This window comes from Podarcis cretensis (genome assembly GCF_951804945.1).
Source record: "Podarcis cretensis genome assembly, chromosome: 8".
Classification (NCBI taxonomy): domain Eukaryota; kingdom Metazoa; phylum Chordata; class Lepidosauria; order Squamata; family Lacertidae; genus Podarcis; species Podarcis cretensis.
The window spans coordinates 27,946,445-27,972,271 of NC_137177.1; the positions used below are offsets into that span (position 1 = coordinate 27,946,445).

Below are 25,827 nucleotides of genomic sequence, written 5' to 3' on the forward strand. Positions count from 1 at the left end.
CCAGTACCAAGATCCATCCACAGCGCAGGTCACATGGGCTGTATAAACATATTAAACTGGCCCACAGTTTTGCAGTAGCGAAGACAAAGCTTACAACTCCACTCTCCTAATGGCTGGAACAGAATAACAGGGCCTAGCTGCTAAAACTCCCAAGATTAAATTTCTACCAAAGGCAAGGAGAGCTGGACACGCAAGCAGAGGCTTTAGACAAAACCAGCACTCTGGGGAATGCACCGTTTACATAAGGAAAACACAGAACACCCCCGCCCACTGCAGAAGGACTTTACTATTATAAGCACTGATAATCACACGGACTCCCAACACATACAAAAAAGCTGCCCAAATACTTCCTGATACCTAGTCATGAGAGGATTAGAGGAATCTGATGCATCTCCCAAGTTCAGTTGTGAAGCCACACCAGATCAACCCTAGTATCATCTGCTGCAGCTGTCCTTTGATTTCCCTTTTGTGCAACCAAGGGCAGAGGGACATGTCATAAGCCCTTCACATACTTCCCTGAATCCTCCACTACTTTTCCTTCCCCACAGTGGTGCTAATCCCAATGGTCCGAGAGGGTGTAAGTAACAAAAGATGCCGCCCCTTAAAGGGTTTTTAACAGGGGAGCCAAATACCATTCTTGGCAAAACACCAGATACCACAACGTGAAGCTGGTACACAGTATGTCCCCCCCCCCACCCATTCCTGGCTAAAAGCCTCTAGTCAGTGTAAAGAGTCTAACAGAGATGTCTTAATTGCACGTTAGAAGGAGATTAAGAGTTGTTTCTCATGATATGGCAGGCATGTATTTAAGCACTCACCTGTTAGTCATAGACAGCAAGGAACCGGATGCCAGCTCTCAAGCTGCCTACACACTTTGGTGGACATTTACAAGGTTTGATATAGAAGCTGCTGGAGAATGCATATGCATGGCAGCTGAATAGGCTGAATGGTCCCCACACTGCTGCCAAACAACTCTAGCAGAATGGGAGACAGGCCCTGCAGACCTGATACAAGCTAGCACACCCCAAATGGAGCAATGGAGACAGTTTCAAGCGGTCTCCATGTGGCAGCAGTATCTTGGAAAACTGCCTCAATTCTACGCATTAGCAGGTAAAGGTAAAGGACCACTGGATAGTTAAGTCCAGTCAAAGGCTGCGGCGCCCATCTTACTTTTCAGGCCGAGGGAGCCGGCGTTTGTCCACGGGCAGCCTTCCGGGTCGTGGCCAGCAAGACTAAACCACTACCGGTGCACGTAGGACCGTGATTTCCAGAGCACATGGAAATGCCATTTACCTTTCCATCGCAGAAGTACCTAATTATCTACTTGAACTGGTATGGCATAAGCTGGTACAGAGCAATGGGAGCTCACTCCATCGCGCAGATTCAAACTGCTGACCTTTCTATCATACTCATTAGCACAACACTGAACACACACATACACACCTGACTCACTTCCACCTGCCTTTGCAAGAGAGCTAGCATGCCTTCAGAAGATCTTGTTTCCTCTCACACAAACACAGCCCACAAGTGGCTTAGAATATGAACACAAGTCAGACAGGGCTCAGTCAAACGTTCACTTGCATGAACATCCAACTTCATGTATGTAGCTCCTAGTGGCTCTTTGCATTCTCCCTGCCCCATAGACAATTATGCTTCTTACTCTGCAAGAAGACCACAATGAATCGTACCCTTTCTAATGATGTCCTGCATTTCCACCTAAGCTCTGGAGCAAATTTAAGAAGTGGCAGTCTCTCCTATGGTGTCATCTGAAGTTAACTTCTTGAATGTTTGTGCTATTCACTGAAAAACAACTTCTTAAATCATCCCAACCTCAGATCTTACTTTCAATGAGTCAAGTCAGCTTTCTTCACTTATGTTAGCCTAAAATAACCAATGGTGAAATGATTCACTCAGGTCCATTCATAGGGCACTTGGAAGACAAAGTGGGGAAAGAGAAGCACCGCCCCCTTATTTTCCTATTAGAACAAATGTGCATGCACACATACAGGCTGAGTGAGATGAGAAGCCCAAAGTCTTGCACATTTATTTATTTTAATGATGTACATCTTGCCTTTCATCTTTGGTTATGATCCGTCGTAAAATGCCTTGGAGGATCCTAACAATTCAATACAAAACTGCTAACACCTTGGTGGCATGGGAGAGAGGGGGCTGAGAAAGATGGTGGAGGAAAGGGATGTCAATACCTCGCCCCAGTTTTCTGGTATTCCTAACACTGTGACTGTTCTTATTATGCTTTTTCTTACAATTAAAGCATGCAATGCAGGTTGCCTTCACTAGGCAGTATTTTGATGTGCCTCTTGTGTGGGCTGTGGGCACCAAGCAAAGTTTCTGCATTTTCAGAGGAGAGCTATGCCAGCAGTAAGAATGTAAGAAGAGGCCAAGTGTTACTGGCTCAGCCTCTCTCCACAACACATTATTTTAAGGGCTTTTTATGGGCTACTGCTGCCAATGGGAATCCCACCAGTGGGAGAGAAAGTGAACACTGCCAGATGTTTCCAGGATGATCTTGTATCAATTGCTTTCTCACACCTAACATATCTCACAATGTTGATGCAAGAATAAATTGGCGGGGTGGGGGGAAGCTACCCTAAGCCCTAAGAAATGTAATAAAGGGGGGGGGGGGATTTAGCGCTTATCCAAAAGCAGGAACTTTATTACAGCAGTGGCACTGGAATCACAAAATTCCCTCCCCTGTTGGGGTCAGAAGTAAGCACACCCTCCCTTTCAAAAGGAGTGTAAAAACCATGCCTATTTCACTGTGCCTTTTCAGTACAGTGGTACCTTGGGTTAGGTACTTAATTCGTTCCGGAGGTCCGTTGTTAACCTGAAACTGTTCTTAATCTGAAGCACCACTTTAGCTAATGGTGCCTCCTGCTGCTGCCACACCACCAGAGCACAATTTCTGTTCTCATCCTGAAACAAAGTTCTTAACCTGAGGTACTATTTCTGGGTTAGCAGAGTCTGTAACCTGAAGCATATGTAACCCGAGGTACCACTGTATTATCTTGTCTTATCAAGTAAAGCTTTGGCACTGTGCCTTCACACAAAACACAGTACTGCAGCACCTAACAAATATACTGGGGCATACTGGTTTACTGCTCAGAAAACGCCATCAAAAAGTGGCTCCTAAATCTTACCTGCATCTACACAGACAGTTATATATGTTAAGCTTCTATGGACTAGATACTAGCCTGGCGAAGTGGGGCTCTAGTCCGCAATCCTATGCACCCCTAAAGTGGGCGGAAACACCCACTGAACACAGCGGGACTTTCTAGAGGAAAAGGTTTGATTCCACGCCGCACCTGGCCAGCCTTTCAGTCGCCACAAGGCGCAAACAGGTTACACCCTCTAGCAATTAGCTTAACCTTAAGCTCGGTTGCTGCCGACGGCAATAACGAAAAAGGTTGACTATGTGGAAACACTCTGCGACCCCTCTGGGAGCAGGGGTTGGAAAGCGAGGTCACGGTTTTGCAAGGAAGTAAATAAATGTCAAAAAGCAGGAGGGGCGTTGGGTGTCCGTCCCCCCCCCCCCCCCCCGCGCGCCCCAGCCTGGGCTCCTTCATTCACGGACTCACTCGAAGGCGAAGAAGAGGCCGCTGGTGACCACGATGAGGCCGAGCGTGAGGAGAAAGACGCCGCTGTGCCGGGCTAGCATGAGGCGTCCTCCGCAGTAGAAGCGGTTGCGCCCGGGGAAGACCTCCCACTTGCGGCGGCGCCCGTGCGCCGGGGTGGCGGCGGCGGCGGCTGCTGCCGCCACGGAAGAGGCTGCCGGCGCCGGAGGCTCCGAGGAAGGAGGAGAGGCCAGGGTGCCCGGCGGGATCTGCCGGTACTCGCATTCCTTCATGGTGATGGCGCCGGCCGGCCTCCCCCGTCCAGACCCCACCGAGCGGCGGCAGCGGCGGCCTCTGGCACAGCCAGGACCGCCCGGCAGGCAGGCAGGCAGGCAGGCAGGGAGAGACCCGCTCGGCAGCTCCGTCGCCCCGCCCTCAGCGGCAGCGGCGGAGGGAGAATGAGCCGGCCGGCGGGCGGGCACCGGCACCCCCCCCCTGCCCGCCGAGGCCTCCCGCCGCAGCGCCCCCCTCGCGCTCGCCGGCCTGGAGTCCGCGCTGCAGCCGCCGGCCTTGCCTGAGCAGCTCCCGCTGCCTTCCCTTAGGAGGGGGGAAGAAGCGCGCACCACGGCCCGCCGCCGCCGCCGCCGCCGCGCAGGCAGCTCCCTCCGCTTCTTCACTCCGCCCCGCTCGCCTCCCCTCACCCACCGCGCTGCTCTATACTGAAAACTCCTTTGTCTGCAAGTAAAAGGCCTGTTGGCCTTCGGCTTGCGAGGGTTCAAGGCTTTTCCCGCTCTCTTTAAATTGAATTCCGCGGGAAGTGACTCTGACCGCGGGGCAGAGTGCCGGCGGCGTCCTTTTGTAAAGATACAAGGCTGGTCCGTTGTTGTTGCTACTACACATCAGTATCCCTTAAATGCTGTTTCCCGCAAGGAACAATCAAGGTCCTTTTGAGCATCTCACATGCAGGGCATGAAAGTACTGTAACCGGCTTTCTCTGATCATTGTAAGAGCATCTGGTACAAGACTCTCTGAAGGTGGAGGTTCCATTGGCTATCATATGTAATTTTCCCTACTTCTAAAGATATGGAGAAAAGGCCCATTTCAATGGGTCTTCTCTGAGTAAAACTTAGTTAAATGCTACCCTTTATTCCCACACAAGAGAAGCTATATATGTATGTCAAAAAGGTTTATTGTTTATCATGCACTGTTTTAAACATTTTAAGCTTACAGAACTTCTTGCCTATTTACTTAGGTAAACATGTATTGTTTGTCAACAGAATTATGTACTATCCCTTCAAAGCAATACTATTATGTTCCCATGAATGAAAATTATGTTGCATCCTGTACAGAAGTCACAATGTATATAAGACAAATATGGTTTGCTGCACTAGTGAAACAAAGATGTGGTTGGAAAAGGGAAAAAACATTTTTGTCTCCTGTGCAGTGACTGACTGTCTGCATCTGTGTTATATTCAGCTGGTAAGTTGCACTTTACATGATGAATGGGCTACAATATCAAATGGTAATCATACCTGGCTTCCCCCTGGCAAAACGCTCTTCATTGTGATGGGTGAGCAGAGGACAGGTTTGAACCCTGCATGCAGCCTTGTCTGAGAGGGACTGCAGCGTGTTTGCTCTGTGTGCAAACATACCACTATGGGATCCCTGTCAAGTCCAGGCACCCCAGTTTACAAACCCATTACAAGTGTTACCACAAAGTATCCCACTTAAGTTTTTTTCCAGAGGCATGAATGGCAACCATTCACTTACATCAGGTGTAGCCAACATGGTGTCCTCCAGATGTTGGACTTCAGCTCCCATCATCCCTAACTACTGGCCATGCTGGCTAAGCTGGAAGGAGTCTAACATCTTTGCCACCTCTGACATAAACGGTGGAAAGCAATTACACTCCAGGGCACCATGGGGAGCTTAACCTGCTCCTGGTCTACCCAATCCAAACCTCTGAAAATCAAACATATTCCTATCTGCATGCCTTAGCTCCATCTCAGGTTCTGTTTCTTGGTTACACCAGAGTGTTGCTATCCAGTGTTTTTTATACAATAGACAAAGTGCATATTGTTAAAAAAAGTTTTGTGAAAGCTGTCATGTGCAGGCATAAATAGCAGTGATGACTTGTGCCCAATCTATCCCCAACTGCAGCTCATTTTCATGTATACTGAAATTATTTTTTATTAAAATATTTATACCTCATCTTTCTATGGAATAAATGCTACAGGTGGCTTACTACAAAATTTAAAATGTAATATAATAATTATTTTAAAAAATTATAAAGTCAAGGAAACAACAGAAAAGGTAACTTTAATAATAATATAATAATAATTTATTATTTATACCCCGCCCATCTGGCTGGGTTTCCCCAGCCACTCTGGGCAGCATCCAACTGAATATTAAAAACAATACAGCATCAGACATTAAAAACTTCCCTAAACAGGGCTGCCTTCAGTTGTCTTTTAAAAGTAAAATAGTTTATTGCCTTGACATCTGCTGGGAGGGCATTCCACAAGGCAGGTGCTACTACTGAAAAGGCCCTCTGCCTGGTTCCCTGTAACCCTACTTCTCGCAGCGAGGGAACCGCCAGAAGGCCCTCAGCGCTGGACCTCAGTGTCTGGGCTGGATGATGGGGGTGGAGATGCTCCTTCAGGTATACAGGACCGATGCCATTTAGGCCTTTAAAGGTCAGCACCAACACTTTGAATTGTGCTCAAAAACGTACTGGGAGCCAATGAAGATCTTTCAGGACCGGTGTTATATGGTTTCGGCAGCCACCCCCAGTCACCAGTCTAGCTGCCACATTCTGGATTAATTGCAGTTTCCGAGTCACCTTCAAAGGTAGTCCCACGGAGAGCGCATTGCAGTAGTCCAAGCAGGAGATAAGTAGAGCATGCACCACTCTGGCAAGACAATCTGCGGGCAGGTAGGGTCTCAGCCTGTGTACCAGATGGAGCTGGTAAACAGCTGCCCTGGACACAGAATTAACCTGCACCTCCATGGGGAGCTGTGAGTCCAAAATGACTCCCAGGCTGTGCACCTGGTCCTTCAGGGGCACAGTTACCCCATTCATGATCAGGGAGTTCTCCACACCTGCCAGCCCCGTCCCTCAGGAACAGTACCTCTGTCTTGTCAGGATTCAACCTCAATCCGTTAGCTGCCATCCATCCTCCAACCGCCTCCAGACACTCAGACAGGACCTTCACTGCCTTCACTTTAAAAATATCATTCCTCAGATAGTCGACAAACCAATTATAAGCTAAATAATAATAAATAAGCAAGCCAAGTGCTCTCTGGAAAACAAAAGTTTCCATGAGATGGTGGGAAACCAGCAAGAGGTGAGCCAGATCACCCTCAAAATGTCTAGGTACAGCTCTCCTCTGCATCCACACCAAACGCACCTAAGATACAGAAAGGATGCAAGGAGACACTCTCCAGCAGATTTTTTTAAAAAGTATTTTATTGATTTTGATATAAAATTACAAAAATATGTAACAATGGAGAGACAATTCATCATATAATGTTGCATAATATAATCAGGTTCAAAGTAGTATAGAGAGTTCATTAGCTGATTTTTGTTTCTATTTTATCTGTCAGCCCAAAGTACTTAGGTGTAGTTGACCATGTGTGGCTGGAGCTTTACAAACATTTTTGTCCTTGGTGGTCTGTGTAATGTACCATAAGTCCTGAAATTTGTCCAGCTCAGTTCCTTTTTGTAGCACCTTAAATCTGTTGAGTTAGCTTTTCCATCAGTGCCAGATTCCAGACCTTGTGGTACCAACAAAAAAAGGTTAACGGCAGGGATTTCCAGTTCTTGGTGATCTCTCCAGTTGATCTTAATAAGTAGTTGAGCTCAAATGAGAGATGGCCCTTTGGAAACCCTGGTCCTAAGCTGCTTAGCACTCATAAATGGAGTAGTACTTTGAGTTGGGACTAGAAAACAGACCAGCAGCTGGTGAAACCCTTGCAACATGGGACCAATGTGCTCTCAATAACTGGCTTTTAACTATTGTGTTTCAGACTGACTGAAGTTTATAAACACTTCAAAGGCAGCCCCATGTAGAACATACTGCAGTAATCCAAATCTTGATGCAACACCGAAGGCATGTGCTACTGTGACTACATCTCTTCTCTTGGGGAACCTCAGCGGGCACAGCAGCCTAAGGTGTCCTACCCACAGCTGCTGCCTGGAAACCTAAGAGTTAACCTAGGAGAACTCTGAAGCTGTGAACCTGAATTTTTAAGGGAAGTGAACCGCCCTCCAAGACAGACTGAACTCTTATTCCCAGAGTGGTAGCTCTTCTAACCAAGAGACCTCTATCTGGATTAAGCATCACTTTGTTTGCTCCACCCTATATACCAACAGAAAACTAATCCTGATTGTCATTTCTTATATAACCAAAATAGCACCATGTAAGCACAAGATGGAGATATCAGCAGGTGTGGAAGAACCCAAAAGTTTACAGAATGGCAACTCCACACACTAAAGGTGGGGAGGAATGACAAAAGCCAATTGCGGACTAAGTATGCTCAATAACTACACAGTTCTGAGTGTCTATTGGGAGGAAAAAACCAAAACACTTCAATACTCTCTCTGGCTTGGCTGGAAGAGAAAGGAATTGGCACATTCTGTTGTCATCAGCACACAGGTGACACTGAGCTCCAACTCTCTCCTAGCAGTTTCATGGAGATGCTGATTAGCTTCAATACTGCCAAGGTGAAAAATGCTCGGTTAATGCTCTAGTCAATCAGCTTACCCAGTTCTACATACTTATGTCCACGGGAAAAAATTGCAGTGAAGGACCAGCCCCAACATCCAATAGGTAAGTATATATCCCAGAATGCACTTAGTGAGAGTGGTAGTCTGCCTCCAGTTGTACAGAAGTGTGAGCACAGGGTTTTCATTTCTGTTCCAATTAGGAAGAGAGGACTTATCTGAGTGGGGTGTTCCATGCTGTGAAGATTGGCTCCCATTTTGTAGCAAAGGCTCATAGTCATGAAGCAGATGAGCACAGAACCAATAAAGTACTGGAGAAGAGGAGCCCAAAAATCTGGTAAGGACCTATTTTAAAAAATTGAAGAAGTTATTTCATTATGCACGTGCCCAAGACCTTTCAACATAATTCCAAGATACATAAATCCCCTTTTAAGAAGAAGCACAAGATACAGATGAAGTGGTGTGAACAATTTGCCAGGTTTAGGTCAGGATCAGCCTCAACATTTAAGATCTTCTGTTCTACCCAGAAAAGAACTAAATACTGTCCTTTCTACGTGTAACTGCATGCCACTTTAAAATTTCTGAATGTTTATCAGTTTATCAAGCCAGGGGTGTAGTATACTGCAGCGCTGGGGAACCTCTGGCTCATGGGCCCTAGTAGGCATGGCATGGGTGCTGAAAGCACATCCATTTGAAGGTGCACTGCTGACTGGAGCTGAGAGTGTACCTTAAAAGGAGCTTCCTCTCTGTGCAGATCAGCTGATGGGTGCTGAGAGTGAGACCCTTTGAAAACCCATTGCAAAATGGGTTTCTGGATCAAAGCTCAGTTTGAAAGATATTTATTATGGAATAAAGATAAATTATGACTCAGTTGGAAGTTTGGTTCTGGCATGTGTCTTCCAGCATGTGCCTTTTCTACCATGCCTCTGACTTCTGAAGCTGCTAACCACCAGGCTCAAAATCGGAAGTGATTAAGCAAACACATGACACTCTTGCTGCCAAGAATCTAGGGGAATTCCCTACTTCCCCTTTCTTGTAACTTTCTCTCTCTTAAAGCACTTCCAGGGAACAGGTGATGACTACTGTCTATATGGCAACCTTTTGAACAGAGTTCTCACCTGGACAGAGCATTATATAAATTTAAAAATAATCATCCCAATAAAAATTATCATCTGGGATTAATGCTAGGAGCCAGTGAGCTGCTGCTCCCATAGCTATTAAGATGCTACAATAATTAATAAAACTAATTGCATAGTATTTATATAGTGCTTTTCCTGAGTGTTCGAAAGCATTCCACATACATTATCTTAATAAACCTTACAACAAGTCCTGTAAGGCAGGCTGGTATGACCACCCACATATTGCAGACAAGTAGATAAGGATGAGTGAACAGAAGCTTGCCCGAGACTACCCAGTGACTGAAATTTAAAGCAGGAGCATTATGGCACACAATACATAACACTAGTTCTCACTTGGGAGGTGAATACTAACCTTAGCCTGCCCAGCCACTTTTGCTGCACCTTGAGAATAGCAGTCTATCAGAGGAGCCATCTTTGGCCAGCTAGCCCATTAGGGAAGACAAGAACTTTGCCATAGGTGTAGTTAGTTTGCTGGGAGGAAACCTATTTATTTGGAGACTGCTGTCGGTGATTGGTCATTGCCAGTGAGCCAGCCCTATGGTGGCAGCCACTTTCAGTTGTTCCTTTGGGATGTGTTGAGAGTGATGGCACTCCCCAAGGGTGATTGGTAGTAGATTGCCTTGTTCCTAGGTGACAGGCTGGGTGTGTGAGAGAGCTGGCATGGCTTGGAAATGATAGATTGCTGGGAAGCTGCATCTGTTGCAAGAGCATGAATACAGCTCACAAACAGATATCCAGTGTGATTAGTGAGTATTTGGTGTTTTTGATATTTTATATTATTACATTTCTTTTACATCAATATGCCATGCATTACTTTGGGAGCCTCTGGGCCAAAAAATGTAATGGGGTAGCCTCACCTCCGTTGCATTCATCCCAAACTCTTAAAGCACCCCTTGACCAGTGTTCCAATGCTGAACAGCACAGGGACTTTTTAACCTAGTGGCAAAGTAGTCCAACAACAAACAGCAGGGTCTGCTTTGGTGTAGAAGGGGAGAAACGTATCACCTCTGGAAGTCAAGGCTTCAATACTTTATTCTGCTGCTGCTCCTCAAGAGAGCATAAAATGGGGCTCATATCACTAGATCCAATGCATGCTTAGTCAAAAAGAAATCCCACTGCCTAAGGCTCCAGCCCCATACACAGTAATCTGCAGATGCACACTAATCTCGGAGTAATCCCTTCTGAAATCTATGGCTTTGCTTCCAAATAAGCACGGACAGAATCAGGCTGCAAATCTAATGAGAGGCACTTCTCCATCTTTAAAGGGTGTATAAATTTCAACTGTGAGGTCAACTGAGGAAGTACCCACACCCTTTTTAGACACAAAGACCACCTTCTGCCCCATATAATGCTAAGAGCATAGCCTATTTTTCTGGCTTCCACCAAGAGGCAGATTTGCACATCAGTGATTATTGGCCTGTCTGAATATCAAGGACAAGGCCAGTTTCCCCTCACCCCAGATTCTAAGTGTTTAAAAAGTTTCAACGATTGGATGTTTATACTTTGGTTGTGTTTTCAGTATGTTCATGTACGTTTATTACTGCATTTTACTTTTGTATTGTTGATTTCCCTGGGAGGAGAGTACCACCTTTCTTCTTTCACAGTATCCCTTTCCCCCCATATTTGAACTTAAGAATCATTGTTTTTCCAAGCTAACTGCTTCTAGTTCCTTTGTTTCACTTCTGCTTGGTACTTAACCCAAAGCTAGATTAACTGCTCAGTGGCAAAGTGCACAGGAACATAGCAAGCTGTTTTATATCAGGTCAGATTATCATCCATTTAGCCCAGTAGTCTGGCAGCTGTGGCTCTTCAGGGTTTCAGGTCATTTTTATCACTTGCCACTCTTTAATCTGGATATGTCAAGGACTGAAACCTGGACCTCCTCCATGCAGCGCACATGCTCTACCATGACCTAAGGTCTTTCACCCTAATATATGCCAAGTCTATACTAGCATACTTGCTTAGCACATAAAGGGACTTAGGGTTCATCTCTAGTTTAAGGAATGTTAGATTAACAGAGCTAGGAAAGCCAAAGTCTTGAGGCTATGTGGCACATTAGTTTTCAGAATACACACAAAATGAGTAAGAAGCACACCTTTAAAAAAATTCAAGTCTGAATGTCTTGGGTCAGAGATTGGCTACCACTTCCTGCTGAGCATTCGCTCCTGCATAGTGTGTATCCCTTCGAAGCAGAGTTCAAGGTTTTATGCCAGGCTGGACTGACAACACCATGATACACTTTTGCTCAGGTTGCCACCACCCCGCTATGTGACAGCCCTTCAAGAATCTGCAAAACTCACCTGCACATGCATGCAGAAGGTCCCAAACACCAACAGAACTGTTGCGTGGACTATGTAAACAAATGCACCAGGAGAGTAAAAACCAGTAGCTGGCTTGCTCAAGTCCTTTCCCTTCATTCCTTCAGTCTTTCTTCTCAGCAGGCCAAGTGTTAGGCAGTGCCAGGGGTTTGCAGCGACGTACCGCCAGGCTGCCCAGGAGCCCAGCACAATGGCGGGTGCAGCTAGCAGGAAGTTGGGGATCTGTCTGGGCTCAAAGTACCTGAGGAAGCCGACATTCCAGTAAGTATCTTGAATGTAAGTGTAGAGCACAGGAAAGTTCCAGGAGCACCATGGTGGTGCCACACCATTTGAGGCTGTTACACGATACCCCTTATGTACAGCCAGTTGCAACAGTGGGTCCGGCACAGCATACTCAGGGCTAAACATGGTGTTGCAGAACCGAAGGTATGCCCAGAACTGAAACAAAGCAAATGGCAGGAAAACAGAGGCAGACATCCCCACCAGGGAAGCTACCAGGTTTAGGAATTGACCCAAGATCTGTGGCGGCTTTACTCCAGTTCCTGTCCTCACCTGCAACTGGGAGGCAAAGAGTTTTGTCTGGAAATAGAGGAGGAACCCAGCATTGATCAGTCCGTTGGAACGCACACCAGCAGCTAGCGAAAAGAGGAGGCTGCTGGCCCAATGCTGCCCTTTCTCTAGCCACCACATGGCACTAAACACTAGGAGGACAAACATGCTTTCTGAATAAGCAGCTGCCATAAAGACGTTTGCAGGGGTGAGGCAGAAGAGGATGGCTGATAGGAATGCCTTCCTGCGGCACTGCAGGACTGCGCAGCTGAGCTTATACAGAGTCCATGTTGCCCAGGCAGAGAACAGACCATTGAGCAGAGCTGCAGAAAGGAGCAGGCGGCTGCGGAGAGATAAGAAGCCTTGGAAGGGCCACAGCACTGTTTCTGCTGCCGCTCGCAGGCTCAAGGGAAACAAGGGGAAGAAGGCACAATTGTGCTCATACACATAGCCGTGCTCAGCTATAAACAAGAAGTGCTCCGCATCCCACCGTGACAGGCCTCCTAGGAGCCATTCCAAGATCCAGTCGCAAAACCCGTACTCAGACAAACGGGGTGGAGAGAAGGCATCAGCAGCATGGTCGGGGATCAGGAGGTTGAAAAGGGCCTGGGAAGTGGGAAGAAAGGATAGAAAATGACAGCCAAGTCAACGTCCTGTCCCCCTCCCTCCCCAAAGCAACATGTTCCCTCCAATTTGGGACCTGAACCTGACCAGGGAATTCAAAGCCTCACAGCAAGTCATCCCCTGCCCCAAACAAGGACTTGCAGGCATTAGGTCTGGGTCTGGGGCGATTTCTCATGCAGGAGCTGTTTTAGAGGCATTTCTAGCGGGGAAATGGGAGAACAGACAACTTGGGCAAATGCAGCAGTAGGAGAACTTTTTTCTTTAGCCACCAATGTTATTTCCTTAGGGTAGTGTCCAACTAAGTGCTACTCAGAGTAGACCCACTGAAATTAATGAACCTAAGTTAATCATGTCCATTAACTTCCACTTTTCACTCAACAGTAGACCTACTGAAATTAATGGAATTAACTTAGTCACGTCATTAATTTCAGTGTATCTACTCTGAGTAAAACATACCTGAAGACCACCCAAAGGGCCCACTTCAAATAGGACTAGCATTGGACACAACCCTTAATGTCTTCTAGACTTTCTCCAACAGACTGTAAACTGCATATAATGGATAAGACTAAGGAAGTGGGTTAAGTAAAATAATAGTAATAGTAATAGTAATAGTAATAGTAATAGTAATAGTAATAGTAATACCCTGCCCATCTGGCTGGGCTTTCCCAGCCACTCTGGGTGGCTTACAATGTATCTAAAAACATAATAAAAACATCACTCCTTAAAAAACTTCCCAAAACAGGGCTGCTTTCAGATGTCTTCTAAAAGTCAGTTAGGGTGTTCTGCAGGAAGGGCACCACTACCAAGAAGGCTCTCTTCTCGGTATCTTGCAATCCTTACAACAACCAAGTAAAGGGTGCCAGTATTACTATCACCATATTGCAGATGTGGGCCTGAAACTACGACTGTTTCATGAGTTCATGGCAGAGGTGGCATCTGAACCAGCAACTTAGCCACTATGCTAAGCCAACAGTCCTGTATGCCAAGATGAAGGTGCTCTGGGGGGAAAACAACTGATCAGTGAGCATGCTTTGTACCTCTTGCTAATTTGTGGGAGAAAAAAGCAACATGCCAAAGACCGCAATTTCTGAATGTGCACCGAGATCATCTGCCAAATGAAAAGTCATTCCAACTTGCCGAGCCAGACAAAGCATACAGAAATGTCAAACTCGGGGGTTTCCTTTGTGCAATCAATCCAATTATGTGTTGGCACACAAGGAACAGAGAGAGCCACACATCTAATGTAATCAAACTCAATAAAGGCAGTCATACCTTTCCATAAAAAACAACAACCCTGTGGCTGTTTGGCTGGCCAGACGACAATACCCAGCCCAAGCTATAAGGGACCAAAAAGGAATTCTCCTGCTAGCAGTCTGTCTGGCATCAACTGTGTGTGTATTTGGCACAGTTCCCAGTGTAAGAACTAACCCATGGCCCTACAAGGAACTTTAGTAGGATCCCATTGTAGCTGTCAAGATGAAACTGCATTCTACCCCAAGTTCTTCTAAGGCTGGAATATGCAATACTCTTTGGCCAGCATACTGTGTTAATATGCCCCATGTACAACACAGGGACATGGGAGGTGGCCTTATAACAGTTTAGCCTATTTGTCCATCTAGCGCTGCACAGTCTACTCTGACTGGCAGTGGCTCTCCAGCAACTTCTAGTTGGCCACTACGTGAAGCAGGACGCTGGATTTAATGGGCTTTGCTGTGATCCAGCAGGGAACTTCCTCAGCCTCTGAGTCATGTAAGTACAAGCCATGGATTTCCATCTCCCAAGCTAGCCTCCTGCAACCTAATTTTAAACAAAATTAAACCCAAAGGTTGTAAACCAAAGAGAATAGAGAAGTTAACACCATGATTAAGAACCAGGAAAAAAGTGAAGTGTTTCACTGCCTGCACAAAAGCCATCAGGGACAGTATCAATCTGACTTCTTTTGGGTATAAATTCCATAGTTGGGGGGCTGCCACAGAAATGCATTGTTTCTCTTCCATCTCTCCTCAATTCACTCTCACATAACTGAATTCTTAGTAATGGCTTACTCTGGCTCCAGATTACCTGGTTTTCTCATCCTACACAAGTATGAAGCCTCAGAACTTGTATGTGCTGTTTGCTTTAGTCTTGACTCAAACCAGCTTCCCCAAGCTTGGTGCCCTCAGCTGCTGCTGACTCCAACTCCTGTCAGCCCCAACCAGCATAGCTAATGGTCAGGTATAATGGGAGTTGTAGACCAGGTTGGGGAAGGCTACCTTAACTCTACAGGCTGCATTTAATTTTGGTTCTAGCCACCCCAAAACCCTAATGCCTTAATCCTAGTGAAGACTCATCTTACACTGCCAATGACATAAGTTAGCTGAATTTCTGGTTGCCATCACCACAGAGAAATTGGGAGCAACGTTCCTATCAGCCTGAAAGCAGTGCTTCTGGTTCACAAGTTGGTTGAGATTTTGTGAAAAAAAGTGGTATCTTTGGCAAAATGCACAGGATGCTCTCTTTTCAAGGCCTCCTTTGCTACTGCAGTAAAAATATGCCTAATTTAAATGTCAAATGTCTCCTGCAGCTGGCTTCATGTTCCTCTGAGCACAAGAATAGCTGGGGGGGGGGGGTGAATCTTGCCTGCTTAGAGATTACAAAGGCACAGCTACTAATCTTCAGAAATTCTGCATAGGATTGGCTCTCCGGAACAGAATATGGATTATTGAGAATATTTTGTTTTCATTTTTTAAAGTGTGTAGTCCACATCATGTCTGTGGACTTACATTTGGTTCCCAAACTATTGAGTACGTGGTGGAGAGCACACTATTATGCCACAACACATGAATTCTGTGCATCCAAATAACTAATCTGCAGAAGCAGCTTCCTCTTGCATTTCTGTTGGATTCGCTGAGGGAATGCCATTCTTACTCATACACACTCCAAAAATTACACCTCTTTTGGGAGCTCTAAAATCATTTACATAACAGTCTCCGACGGGGAACTGCAGCGACAGGGCCCAGTCACTATATTTCCTGCACCATTGAAGGACACTAGCAGACAGAGGAAGCTTCAGCTGCAATGGCTACAGATGGTCCCAGGGCTCTGCCAGACCAGCTGGACTAGCCATCTAAGTTGGTGGCCATTACTACATTGCATGGCAGCAAATGCCTTAGAATAACAAACTACGTGCTGATGAAAAAGGACTTTAAAAACGTCTCTCTGTTCATTTTCTCCACGCCATGCATAATTTTTATACATTTCTATCATGTCCTCTCCCCTCCTTATTCACCCTTTTTCTAAGCTAAAAAGCTCCAATGCTGAAATCCTTTCTCTTCATGGGATTTGTTACAGCTCCTTGATCATTTTCACAATCCCCTTTTTAATACTTTAGTATCATTGGCATACTTGGGTCAACACACAGCTCACCCCAAACCCTGTATCATTTATGAGCAAGTTAAAAAACAGCAGCCCCATAATACAGATCCTTGGTGGATCCCAATTGTCCCAGACTCTCTACACTGATGTTTAGGGTTTTAACCTGCAAATTTCTGGAAGAAAGGCATGTGCTCCAACACTGAGCTAGGTATGACCCCTCTCTATCTAGAACAGATATACTACCTTTTGAACTTTAAACATATGAAAAAGAACCCAGTATTTATTTCTGATGTCATCTGTCCTGATCTGAGAATGCCAGACAGGTTATATTTCAGTGACATTGTATATTTCAGTGCTTGGTATCAGGGGACTTGCCTGGAGGAAAAGAGTGAGCACTCTGCAAAGCACTGCAAACCGAACCACCTCTTGGCAACGAGGGTCTCCTTCCTTCCTCTGCAGCATTCTGACCTTGGAGGTCATCCAACGGGTCACCACTGCCTTCCATGCAGGAAAATCCACCGAGAGATTTTGAAACCTGAAATCAATAATAATAAATTCAACATCACGCAGGATAATACTTGCACCATGTTTGTCAATGGCAGGCAAATAATGGTTTCCACACTCGTTCTCTGGACTAAGAGAGCAGGTGTGATGTAGTGGCTAGACTCTAACCACTGGGTGATGAAGGAGATACAGGTTCAAACTGCACTCAGCTATGAGGTAGTGGTGGGCAACAACTTGGATAGCTTTAAAATAGGGTTAGACATGCAAGTTAATGTTATCAATGGCTACAAGCCATGGTGGCTATGCTCTACCTCCACTGCCAAAGGCACCATGTGTCTGAGTATCAGTAGTTGGGAATTACAAGTGGGGAGCATTGCTGTTGCTCTCAAGTCCTTCTTCTGGGCTTCCCAGAGGACGCATCTGGTTGGCCCCTGCGATGCTGTACTACACAGGGTGACCTTGGGGCAGTCCCCATCTCTAGGCTAATAGGGTTGTTAAGACAGATAAAATGGGAGAGCCACACGTGCTGCTTTGAACTCCTTGGAATAAAGATGGGATTTTAACTGTAGCTAAAGAAACAAAGCTAACTCTTGACTGCACTACCTAGCCATTTTCCTGGTGGTTATCATTGTGATGTGGTAGGGAATGACATAGTTTAACTGCACGCTTCCTCCATGCACACACACCATCCATCATAATGACAGACATAAACAGGAACCTGTTTACATAAATACCTGTGGGGAGTGCCTGGCACTGCCTGGGAATTCTTAGAAACAACAAAAATAAATCATGATTTTTAAACGGATACAGCAATTTGTGTGTTTGGACCCGTCACACCGAAAATTGGACAAAGTCATGCCAAAGTTACATTTGATTCAAAATGGCACTCAACATCCGACACCAACAAAGACAGTTGCCTAACTTGAAAACTCTTGTGCCAAGTTTGGCAATGTTATATTTTATTATTATTACTATTTATTATTTATTAAATTTATATACCGCTCCTCATCTGAGGATCACAGGATGATCTATTATTATTATTTATTAAATTTGTTTACAATAGAAATACACAAAAATATATATTGATATGCAGCCAAACCTATAGAGAACAGACACGCAGGTGGATGGATGGACAAACCACTTTCCAAAATATATGAAATATTGTTGCACTCTGAACTGACCAAGACACTGAACAAAACCTGGGGATATTGAGTTGAAGGGGGTACAGCAATGCAACAGGGGCAGGCTTGACATTCAGTGGCTGGAGTCACCAAAGTCAGAAAGAAGGTTTATCCTCCATGCCAGAAGGGGCTACTCAGTGTACCTTTACTTGCCTCTGTATGAATGAACAATTTCCCCATAGAGGTGAACGACGAAATAATGAGTTACACTTAAGAGAAGCAGACCGGGGGGGGGGGGGAGCGCCCGCTGGATCAGAGCAACAGTCCTTCTAAATCCAGGATCCTGTTTTCCACAGTGACCAACCAGATGCTTCCGGGAAGCTCACAAAGACAACAGCCCTTCCTGTATGTGCCAGCATCTGGTACTCAGCAGCATTTGTTTAGCTATCATTAGTAAGAGACACAGAGAGCCCTATCTACTACTGACTGGCGTAACTAACTCTGAACAGCAAACTCTATTTTTGGTGCTGGGGGCAAAACCTGCCCTCCAGACCAATAACTGGTGATCTGGCCTTCATCTACAAGGATCCCAGAAGTGTGAGTGCAATGTGTCTTTATGTGCAGACACACACTGTACCTCCTCCTCGGGGTTGTTGTAATATACAAACCCTTCCTTCATACCCATCCTATCCCTCATAATGGAAAGAGAGCAGAAACTAGCTGCGCATGAAAGAGAAAGGCTTTGTGCAACATGATGAAACAGCTAGAGCTGTCCCCAAGGACAGAAAGACACACCCTCTTGAAAAAGGAAGTAAAACCTCTCACCACATCAGCAAAAGACTATCAAGCCGGCTTGCTTTTCCACTATGAGTACAAGCCAATCTGTGGCTGAAGCACTAAGTGAGAAAATCTTTGAGTGTGTTTTAAAAAATAAATAAATAAACTTATGCAAATTTAAGCCTGGCAACATTTCGTACTTCTAGTCAGGTCAATGGTTGCAATAACAAACTACTCCTGTCTTCTCTAACTCCATTTTTATCCCCTCCTGTCAAGAAGAGCATGCAAATCTAAAAAGCCAGACGGCAGGTTTTGTTTTTTTAAATCCTTTAAAATGGAACTATGAAATGGTTTTCAAGTTCTGCACTGTAGCCTAGTTGCCACCAGAGGGCACCAGGCACTCACTGTGTTGGTACTTTTCCACACCTTGCATTGCTGAGGCAATCAAATTATAGATATGTGATAATACAGGATTCCCTGATAAAATCCATGGCAATGCACGCATTGAACTCTTCTATAAAGCAATGATTTAGGCACCTCTCCATGTATTTACAGTTATCCTGTAGATTAAGATATTAAAAATAACTCAAGAATTCATTTCTCAATACTGTATACTTCTATTAATAAGTCTAAATAATTCTCTTCACCTGCTCATTTCTTTTGACTAAAGAAAAGATGTAGTTTGTTTCCCCTCGGTTCTGAGTCACTTTAATTTCCTTATTGCAATGCTGTCCCACCCACCACCTTTTTTTGCACCCAGTCTCTGCAGAGGTTATTTCTTTAAATGCAGTTTACATTTCAACATATACCTGTTTTAATGGAAATGAGTCTTGCTGTCTGAGGTTAAAGGTCTTTTAAAACATTCCCCACCCCACCCCCACAAAAACCTACAGAAATATTTGATTTTTGTATGAATTGTGCACCTTTCCTGAAGGCTCTTGGGCTGGAATAAACTTCTGTGCTTTAATAACGTTTGGTTTTGACCAGGGTTTTTGTATGGATTTTTAAAAAAATGTTTATGTTGTTTCATAGGAGTGGAGAGAGGTTGCATGCACTGTAACTGCTCTGCACAGAAAGGCAAAGCATAATCATGAACATCTTCACCACAGGGCCAGCTCTGGGTGCCTCCATCTTTGGAGGGGAGGTGGGGGTGGCTACCAGGAAGAGTCAGCTCACATCATCTGTGGAACTCTCTCCCCCTGTCTATTCGTCTGGCATAAAATTTGATGGTTTTAAGGCACCAAGGGGGAAGCCTTCTTTGTTTTCCAGTGTTTCAATGGCCTCATTGTATGCTCTTGATTTTATTGCTACTTTTAATAGCTATTAGTTATGTTTCATTGTATTGTTATTTTATTATATCTCACTTTAAATTATAAACAACTACCTGACTTTTAGAAGACATCTCCATTCTCTTGCATTGTTTTTCAAATTTTTATTTTATTGCACTTGTTGAAACAAATATCCCTCTAGAAACGGAAAAATGGTTTCTCCCTATTTTGGAACTAGTGAAAAATAGCTGTCTCAGTTTCAGTACATGCTGGCTGTTAAGATCTTGGTGTAGTATATTTTAATACATTTGGAAGCGAAGAGTCAGGGCCCAGCCAGCATCCATTCACACATATAGAACCACTGGTCCTGTTGCTCCAAATTAAACATTAATTCCTGAGTGGGAGAGTTATTGGATTAACTGGTTCCAATTTAACAGAGTTCTTATGTTCTTATGAGTTTGTAATGTTGCTAAACTAAGGATGCACCACACTTGTGTCAGCCATGCTGCTTTATCTTTCGGGTATAATTTAAAGTATGTCTTTGACTGACATTATTTCAGTGTGATCTCCCAGACTGACCATAAGCAACTTATGCAATATTGATCACTTATTTTATATTTTCTTTTTAACTTTGCTTCTCAGCCGTTCTTTGAAAGCCATGCTCTTTTATATCTCTATTGCATTTTTAATTTACAAAGTGCTTCATACCCTCGGTGACCCTATTCGTCCTGTTTTACAGATGGGAAACGGAGGCTGAAAGTGGTTTTCCCAAAGCACAGACAGTGGCCATGACCCCAAAGAGCAGTAACACAGTGGCCTCCCAGAGCTGATTTTATGACCTATAACACAGAGCAACAGCACAATGTGTGCTAGTGGTTAGCTAAATCTGAATACACTTGCTCCCAGCCAGCAGCAAGCAAAAAGGATGCCACCTGACTACCACTCATCCAGGCAGCTGCTCACATTTCCTGGTGCTTGCTACACTGACACATAATGAAACATGGCCTGTGACCCTCCAGTGCCAGACTCATTATATTCTAATATGTTTTAATATGTGAATGCACACTAAGCTGATAATTCAGGTGGCTGGTGGCCAAATCTGAGCCAGAGCGGGGAGAGCGGGGAACTACTAACAAATTAAGAGATATTTTAGCATCATGACTTCTTTGCCAAAGGGAGCTCACCTTGATGTGTTGTTGAACACAAAGCTGTGAAAACAAACTGGCTAAAAAGCTGGTCAAAAAGCAGATTCATGCGAACAAATCACTTTACCTCCTACAATGAGAAGATCACTTCTTGCTTTCTCATATGATCATTTACACACCTTCCTCAAACATTCATTTTTTCAAGGAGATACCCAGCACCACAAGAACAGTGGTCCATCTGACTTTCCATATATACCAAGAAACCCTCTAACAAGCAAAAATTGCTTCCCAAGTGTAATGCCCAAGATCTTTTAACAGGGCACCTAACACCTTATACATAAAAAACCTGCACTCCACCTCTGAACTTTGACTTATTCACTCATGCATGGAAACCTGAGAACACAGGAGACCATTATGTACTGAAGTCAGAAGATGAGGGCAATCAAGTCTTCAAAGACTAAATGGAAACAGAAGAGAAGAAATACCTAGGAGTTGACAGAGAAGAATTCAGAATCGTTCCCCACTCCCCAGACACATCAAGTTGCTTCACTGGCTTCTTACTGCACTTTTCACCACCACCAGGCTTCTATTCCTCCCTATTAATCTGATCCCCCATTCTGATCTTCCCTTTACTCCAAATCTCTTACTCCTTACATCTACACAAGCTCACCATCTTCTCTTGCCTCCCACGCTTTCTCCCATGTTGCTTCTCCCATGTTGCTCTTCAACTTGGGTCAGCTTCTATTTGCTGTTGCTTCCCAATCTCACCTGCTCTGAAGTTCTTAATGAAAACAGAGTTCTTTAGGAAAGCCTTTCTTTAACAACCCTGGCTTCACTACTGTGAGTAAAGACAGATTAAGATTTTAAGACTTGACAAAAAAGAAGCTGCTGAGGTACCACTGTATTTAACTCACAGGCATCTGCCTCTAACAAAAATTGCAATCCTGGGTTTAGAGCAGACACAGTTCACCAGCTGAGGCAAAGCCACTATTATTAATAATAATTACATTTCTATACTACCCTTCCCTTCATCCAAAGATCAAAGGACGTCTTACAATATAAAAACACAAAAATACATAGCATAACAACAATGCCCCCCACCCCCAGTTTTAAAAGGCCAGAGACTGTTTAATTAGCCAAAGAAGAGGAATGTTTTTTCCTAACACCTGTAAAGTAGGTGACAGGCAAGCCCCCCTAGGCTAGTTTCTTGGCTAGTGGGATACTGTTGCTTACCAGATGAGGGGTGTAAGCAAGGAAGCAGGGAGGTTGGCATAATGCAAACACATTGGCAGGATCGCTGGACTATTTGAACCACACCCACCTCACTGCCACCTTGTCCCTCTCCCTCCCAGCAAACAACAGCCACCCATCTGCCAGGAATCTAGCATAGCAGCTCTGTCCTATCCCACTTTTGGTTTAAGGACAAAGGAATGAACCACCAGGAGCTCCCTCAGAATATAACATCTCTGTCACTCTGATTTTCTTAAGGCACTTCCCCTTTGCTCATTTTTGTATCATCCATCCCTGCATTTTATGTCAAAATGTAAACTGTAAGACACCCAGGTAGAGACTGTGTCATTTTCATAGTGTCTGGCTGGCATAACGTTGAAAGGAGTACCAAGACTGTTGAGAGGGAAGATGTGTGCAATGTAACATAGGCTAAGCTGAGACAGGGTAAACTGGCATAGCTTTGGAGCTGAGCAGGGATCTGAACCTGTTTGAACCTTGAAGCTCACCTTTTTCCCAGCTTAATCTACTCCACAGTGTGGCTGTTAGGATAAAAGGGGTAGCGCCACCCACAAAGGTCACCCTGAGCTCCTTGGAGGACATAACTGTGAAAAAAGGAAAAGAAAAATGCACCTCCCCTCTCACACAAGCCTTGCATTTAATAACTTGTCTGGTAGCCATAGGCAACCAAGAATTCCAGGATGAATGAGCAAACTGGGAAGAGTACAGACACATCAATCTGTCTTCTCCATCAGCCCACTTAAGTTTCTATGCTAGCTACAAAGAAAATTCACTTCCTCCATGGTCAGCCCAGAAACACAGCAGGCTGTTAAGAAGCGAGCCAGTTCACTCTATCCCTTGCCCACCAGGGTAGAAGGCTTCTTCTTTTTACCTAGCCAGGTAAAAAGCCAGCAGTTTATATTTCCATACTGGTCACAGAGGAGGGAGCATGGAAGAAGAAGAGGAGTTTGGATTTGATATCCTGCTTTATCACTACCCGAAGGAGTCTCAAAGCGGCTAACATTCTCCTTTCCCTTCCTCCCCCACAACAAACACTCTGTGAGGTGAGTGGGGCTGAGAGACTTCAAAGAAGTGTGACTGGCCCAAGGTCACCCAGCAGCTGCATGTGGAGGAGCGGAGACGCGAACCCGGTTCCCCAGATTACGAATCTACCGCTCTTAACCACTACACCACACTGGCTCTCAGCAAATATTAACCCCTTGGCCTTATTTGCATGTACATCTGATTCAGTCACACATTTGTGAACCCAGGTCAGCAGTAAGAAGAAAAGAAAAGCCCTGCTGGATCAAGCCAATAGCAGATCTAGTCCAGCATCCTGCTCTCACTGTGGGCAACCAGATGCTTCTGAGAACCCTGCAACAGCAACACGCCCCACCTGCAACTGATATTCAGAGGTATACTGCCTCTAAGAGCGGGGGCAGAACATACCCATTGTGGCTAGTAGCTACTGATCGCTTGACTTTGCATAATTCTCTTTTAAAGCCAACACTGCCTCCTGTGGGAATGAGTTCCAGAGTTTAACACAGTCCAACAACTACACCACACTGCCTCTCACAGGCGGCTTCATATGTTCATAGAAACCTGCTTAGGAGCCCAACAAAAAAAGGCGCAAGCAGTGGTTACTCAGCGCCTATGGCGGGGGACAGCATGGGGATGAGAGCTCAGAGAGGCGGGAGGGGGGAGTCAGGAGTGGGGGGCGTGTGCCCATCTCTCCATCGGCAGGAAGAAGGGAGCTTATAGGGCAAGCGGCAGCCTATGGGATGAGCCCATGTAAAGAGGAGCTTATGGGGCGAGCCTCTCAGAGGAGGGTCTGGGAGCCAGTCCCCTCTCTCCCTCAGCTGGCGGCCCCCGGCGACAACCGCTCTTCCTCCTTCTCCCCCCAACCTGAGTGCTCAGCGCGGGGACTCAACGGCTCCATCTCCATGTCTCTCACACAGTCACAGCCGCTCTTCCTCCCACTTCCGGCCCGCGGCGAACCACTTCCGTTGGCAAGGAAGCCCTTGGCGCCTGCGCAGTAATCCAAGAGCAGCCGCCCTTCCGGCGTCAGAACGTAGGCGAAATCATAGAGAGGGAGGGGGCCGTTAGACTCGCCATAGACTTACATCCGGGACTTCCGTTTAAACTTTTTTTTTTTAAGGCCATTGCAAGTCTATGGTTCTACACTGGAAGCCGCCATTAGCCGCGATTCTCTCCTACATGAGCGCAGGAGTGGCGTCCAGCCCCTGGCATGTCTATGATGGAAGCCCTATATGCGTTTGTCTTTCACCGGGACCAAATAAAATAGTTTCGGTGTTCTACCGGAAGTGACAATAAGGAGCGTGTTGACACTGTTCTACTTTTTAAAAAAAAATTATGGTGGTTGCCGCCGCTGCCGCTGCCTTGTGAAACATAGGGAAAGGGCCTCATGCGGAGGACTCGGTCCGTGGGCGAGGGAGGAGGCGCCATCTTTGCTACGGGCAACACGGTGGGCGCTGCGAAGGCCCCCTCAGCGCCAGGCGGTGCCGACTCCCTTCGCTGCGCAGGGTGGGGCTGCCGTGGGCGGAACATGGCTTCCCTCTTCCTGACACATTTATTAAACAAAGTTGCTGTTGTCTCGCAATAAAAACCTCTCTCTGCTCTCCTTTGTGCCCCGCGACCATTTTCTCCCTTATTATCTCCTCTAGAAAATCTAGTTTCTCCTCCTCCTTACTCACTGGTAGCATTTTGCCTCTCGAAGGTGCCTCAAAAGTGTGAGGTGTGCTGAGGCAGTTCCTGCAGACCCAGTACTTTGGAGTTTCTTTAGGTGTGTGCCCGTAGATGCATGCACGTGTATGTGTGTATAATTAATACACGTGTGTGAGTGGGAAAACGCTCACGAATAATTTCCTGGCAGCCAGTCGCTCCTTTGTTTAGCATCATGTTGCAGGCAATGGGACTAGTTCTACTCTGTCCCAATGGTGTGGGTTGTCAACATTTTTTGTTTTAAAAAATCAGGGTGCTGAGGGCATGCAACCTTTCCTTTGTAAAGGAAAACCAGCTTTTGTTAAATAGGGAATCCAAGGATTCTGCTTCAGTACCGAGCTGCTGGCGATTGACATCCACAAGGGAAACTGCAAAGAGATTGTGACATCAACCATCTCGGGGCAGGGAGGAGAGCCGGCACATAGCATAATCTGCATGCATAGAAAGTCAAATTGGACACGGAGGCCTACAGCAAAATATAATTCCACTCAGCTTCCTGCCTAGAAGTGCTTTGGTGTTTGTGTGTGGTAACACTGGAGTTATTTATTCTAGCTTTGTTTTTCATTTATGACATTTATATAACCCACCTTTCCCCAAATGAGCTCAAGGCAACATACATAGTCTGCCTCCATTTTATTCTTGCAAGCCTGTGCGGTAGGTTAGAGTTAGACTGTGACTGGTTCAAGGTCATCCAGTGAGCTTCCTGGCAGATTGGAGATTTGAACTATGGTCTTCCCAGTCCAGACTAACCACTTCCCAAC

General features: G+C 45.5%; 2 protein-coding genes across 11 annotated transcripts in view; both read right to left on the reverse strand.

The window, feature by feature from the left end:
- The window catches only part of ZDHHC18 (zDHHC palmitoyltransferase 18), a 32,568-nt gene extending 28,544 nt beyond the window's left edge, over window positions 1-4,024 (reverse strand). Inside the window, exon 1 of one of the 4 annotated variants that reach the window (XM_079986208.1) lies at window positions 3,589-4,024. In XM_079986208.1, the coding sequence (XP_079842334.1) occupies window positions 3,589-3,857 (269 nt within the window). In that variant the 5' untranslated portion in view covers window positions 3,858-4,024. The remainder of the gene's footprint in view (window positions 1-3,588) is intronic. The other 3 variants (XM_079986207.1, XM_079986209.1, XM_079986210.1) reach the window with 3 other exon arrangements.
- A 2,993-nt stretch (window positions 4,025-7,017) lies between these two features.
- Window positions 7,018-24,403, reverse strand: PIGV (phosphatidylinositol glycan anchor biosynthesis class V). 7 transcript variants are annotated; one of them, XM_079986119.1, is made up of 5 exons: window positions 24,230-24,402; window positions 22,834-22,929; window positions 16,658-16,817; window positions 11,738-12,910; window positions 7,018-8,643 (listed from the first exon to the last, which is right to left on the reverse strand). In XM_079986119.1, the coding sequence occupies exons 3-5, from the start codon at window positions 16,760-16,762 to the stop codon at window positions 8,353-8,355; spliced, it is 1,569 nt and encodes a 522-aa protein (XP_079842245.1). In that variant the 5' UTR covers window positions 16,763-16,817; window positions 22,834-22,929; window positions 24,230-24,402; the 3' UTR covers window positions 7,018-8,352. The 7 variants fall into 7 exon arrangements, with proteins under 7 accessions (XP_079842245.1, XP_079842247.1, XP_079842246.1 ...); XM_079986121.1 differs by having other exon boundaries at window positions 24,279-24,296; XM_079986120.1 differs by lacking the exon at window positions 22,834-22,929 and having other exon boundaries at window positions 24,279-24,403.
- Window positions 24,404-25,827: the final 1,424 nt, after the last annotated feature.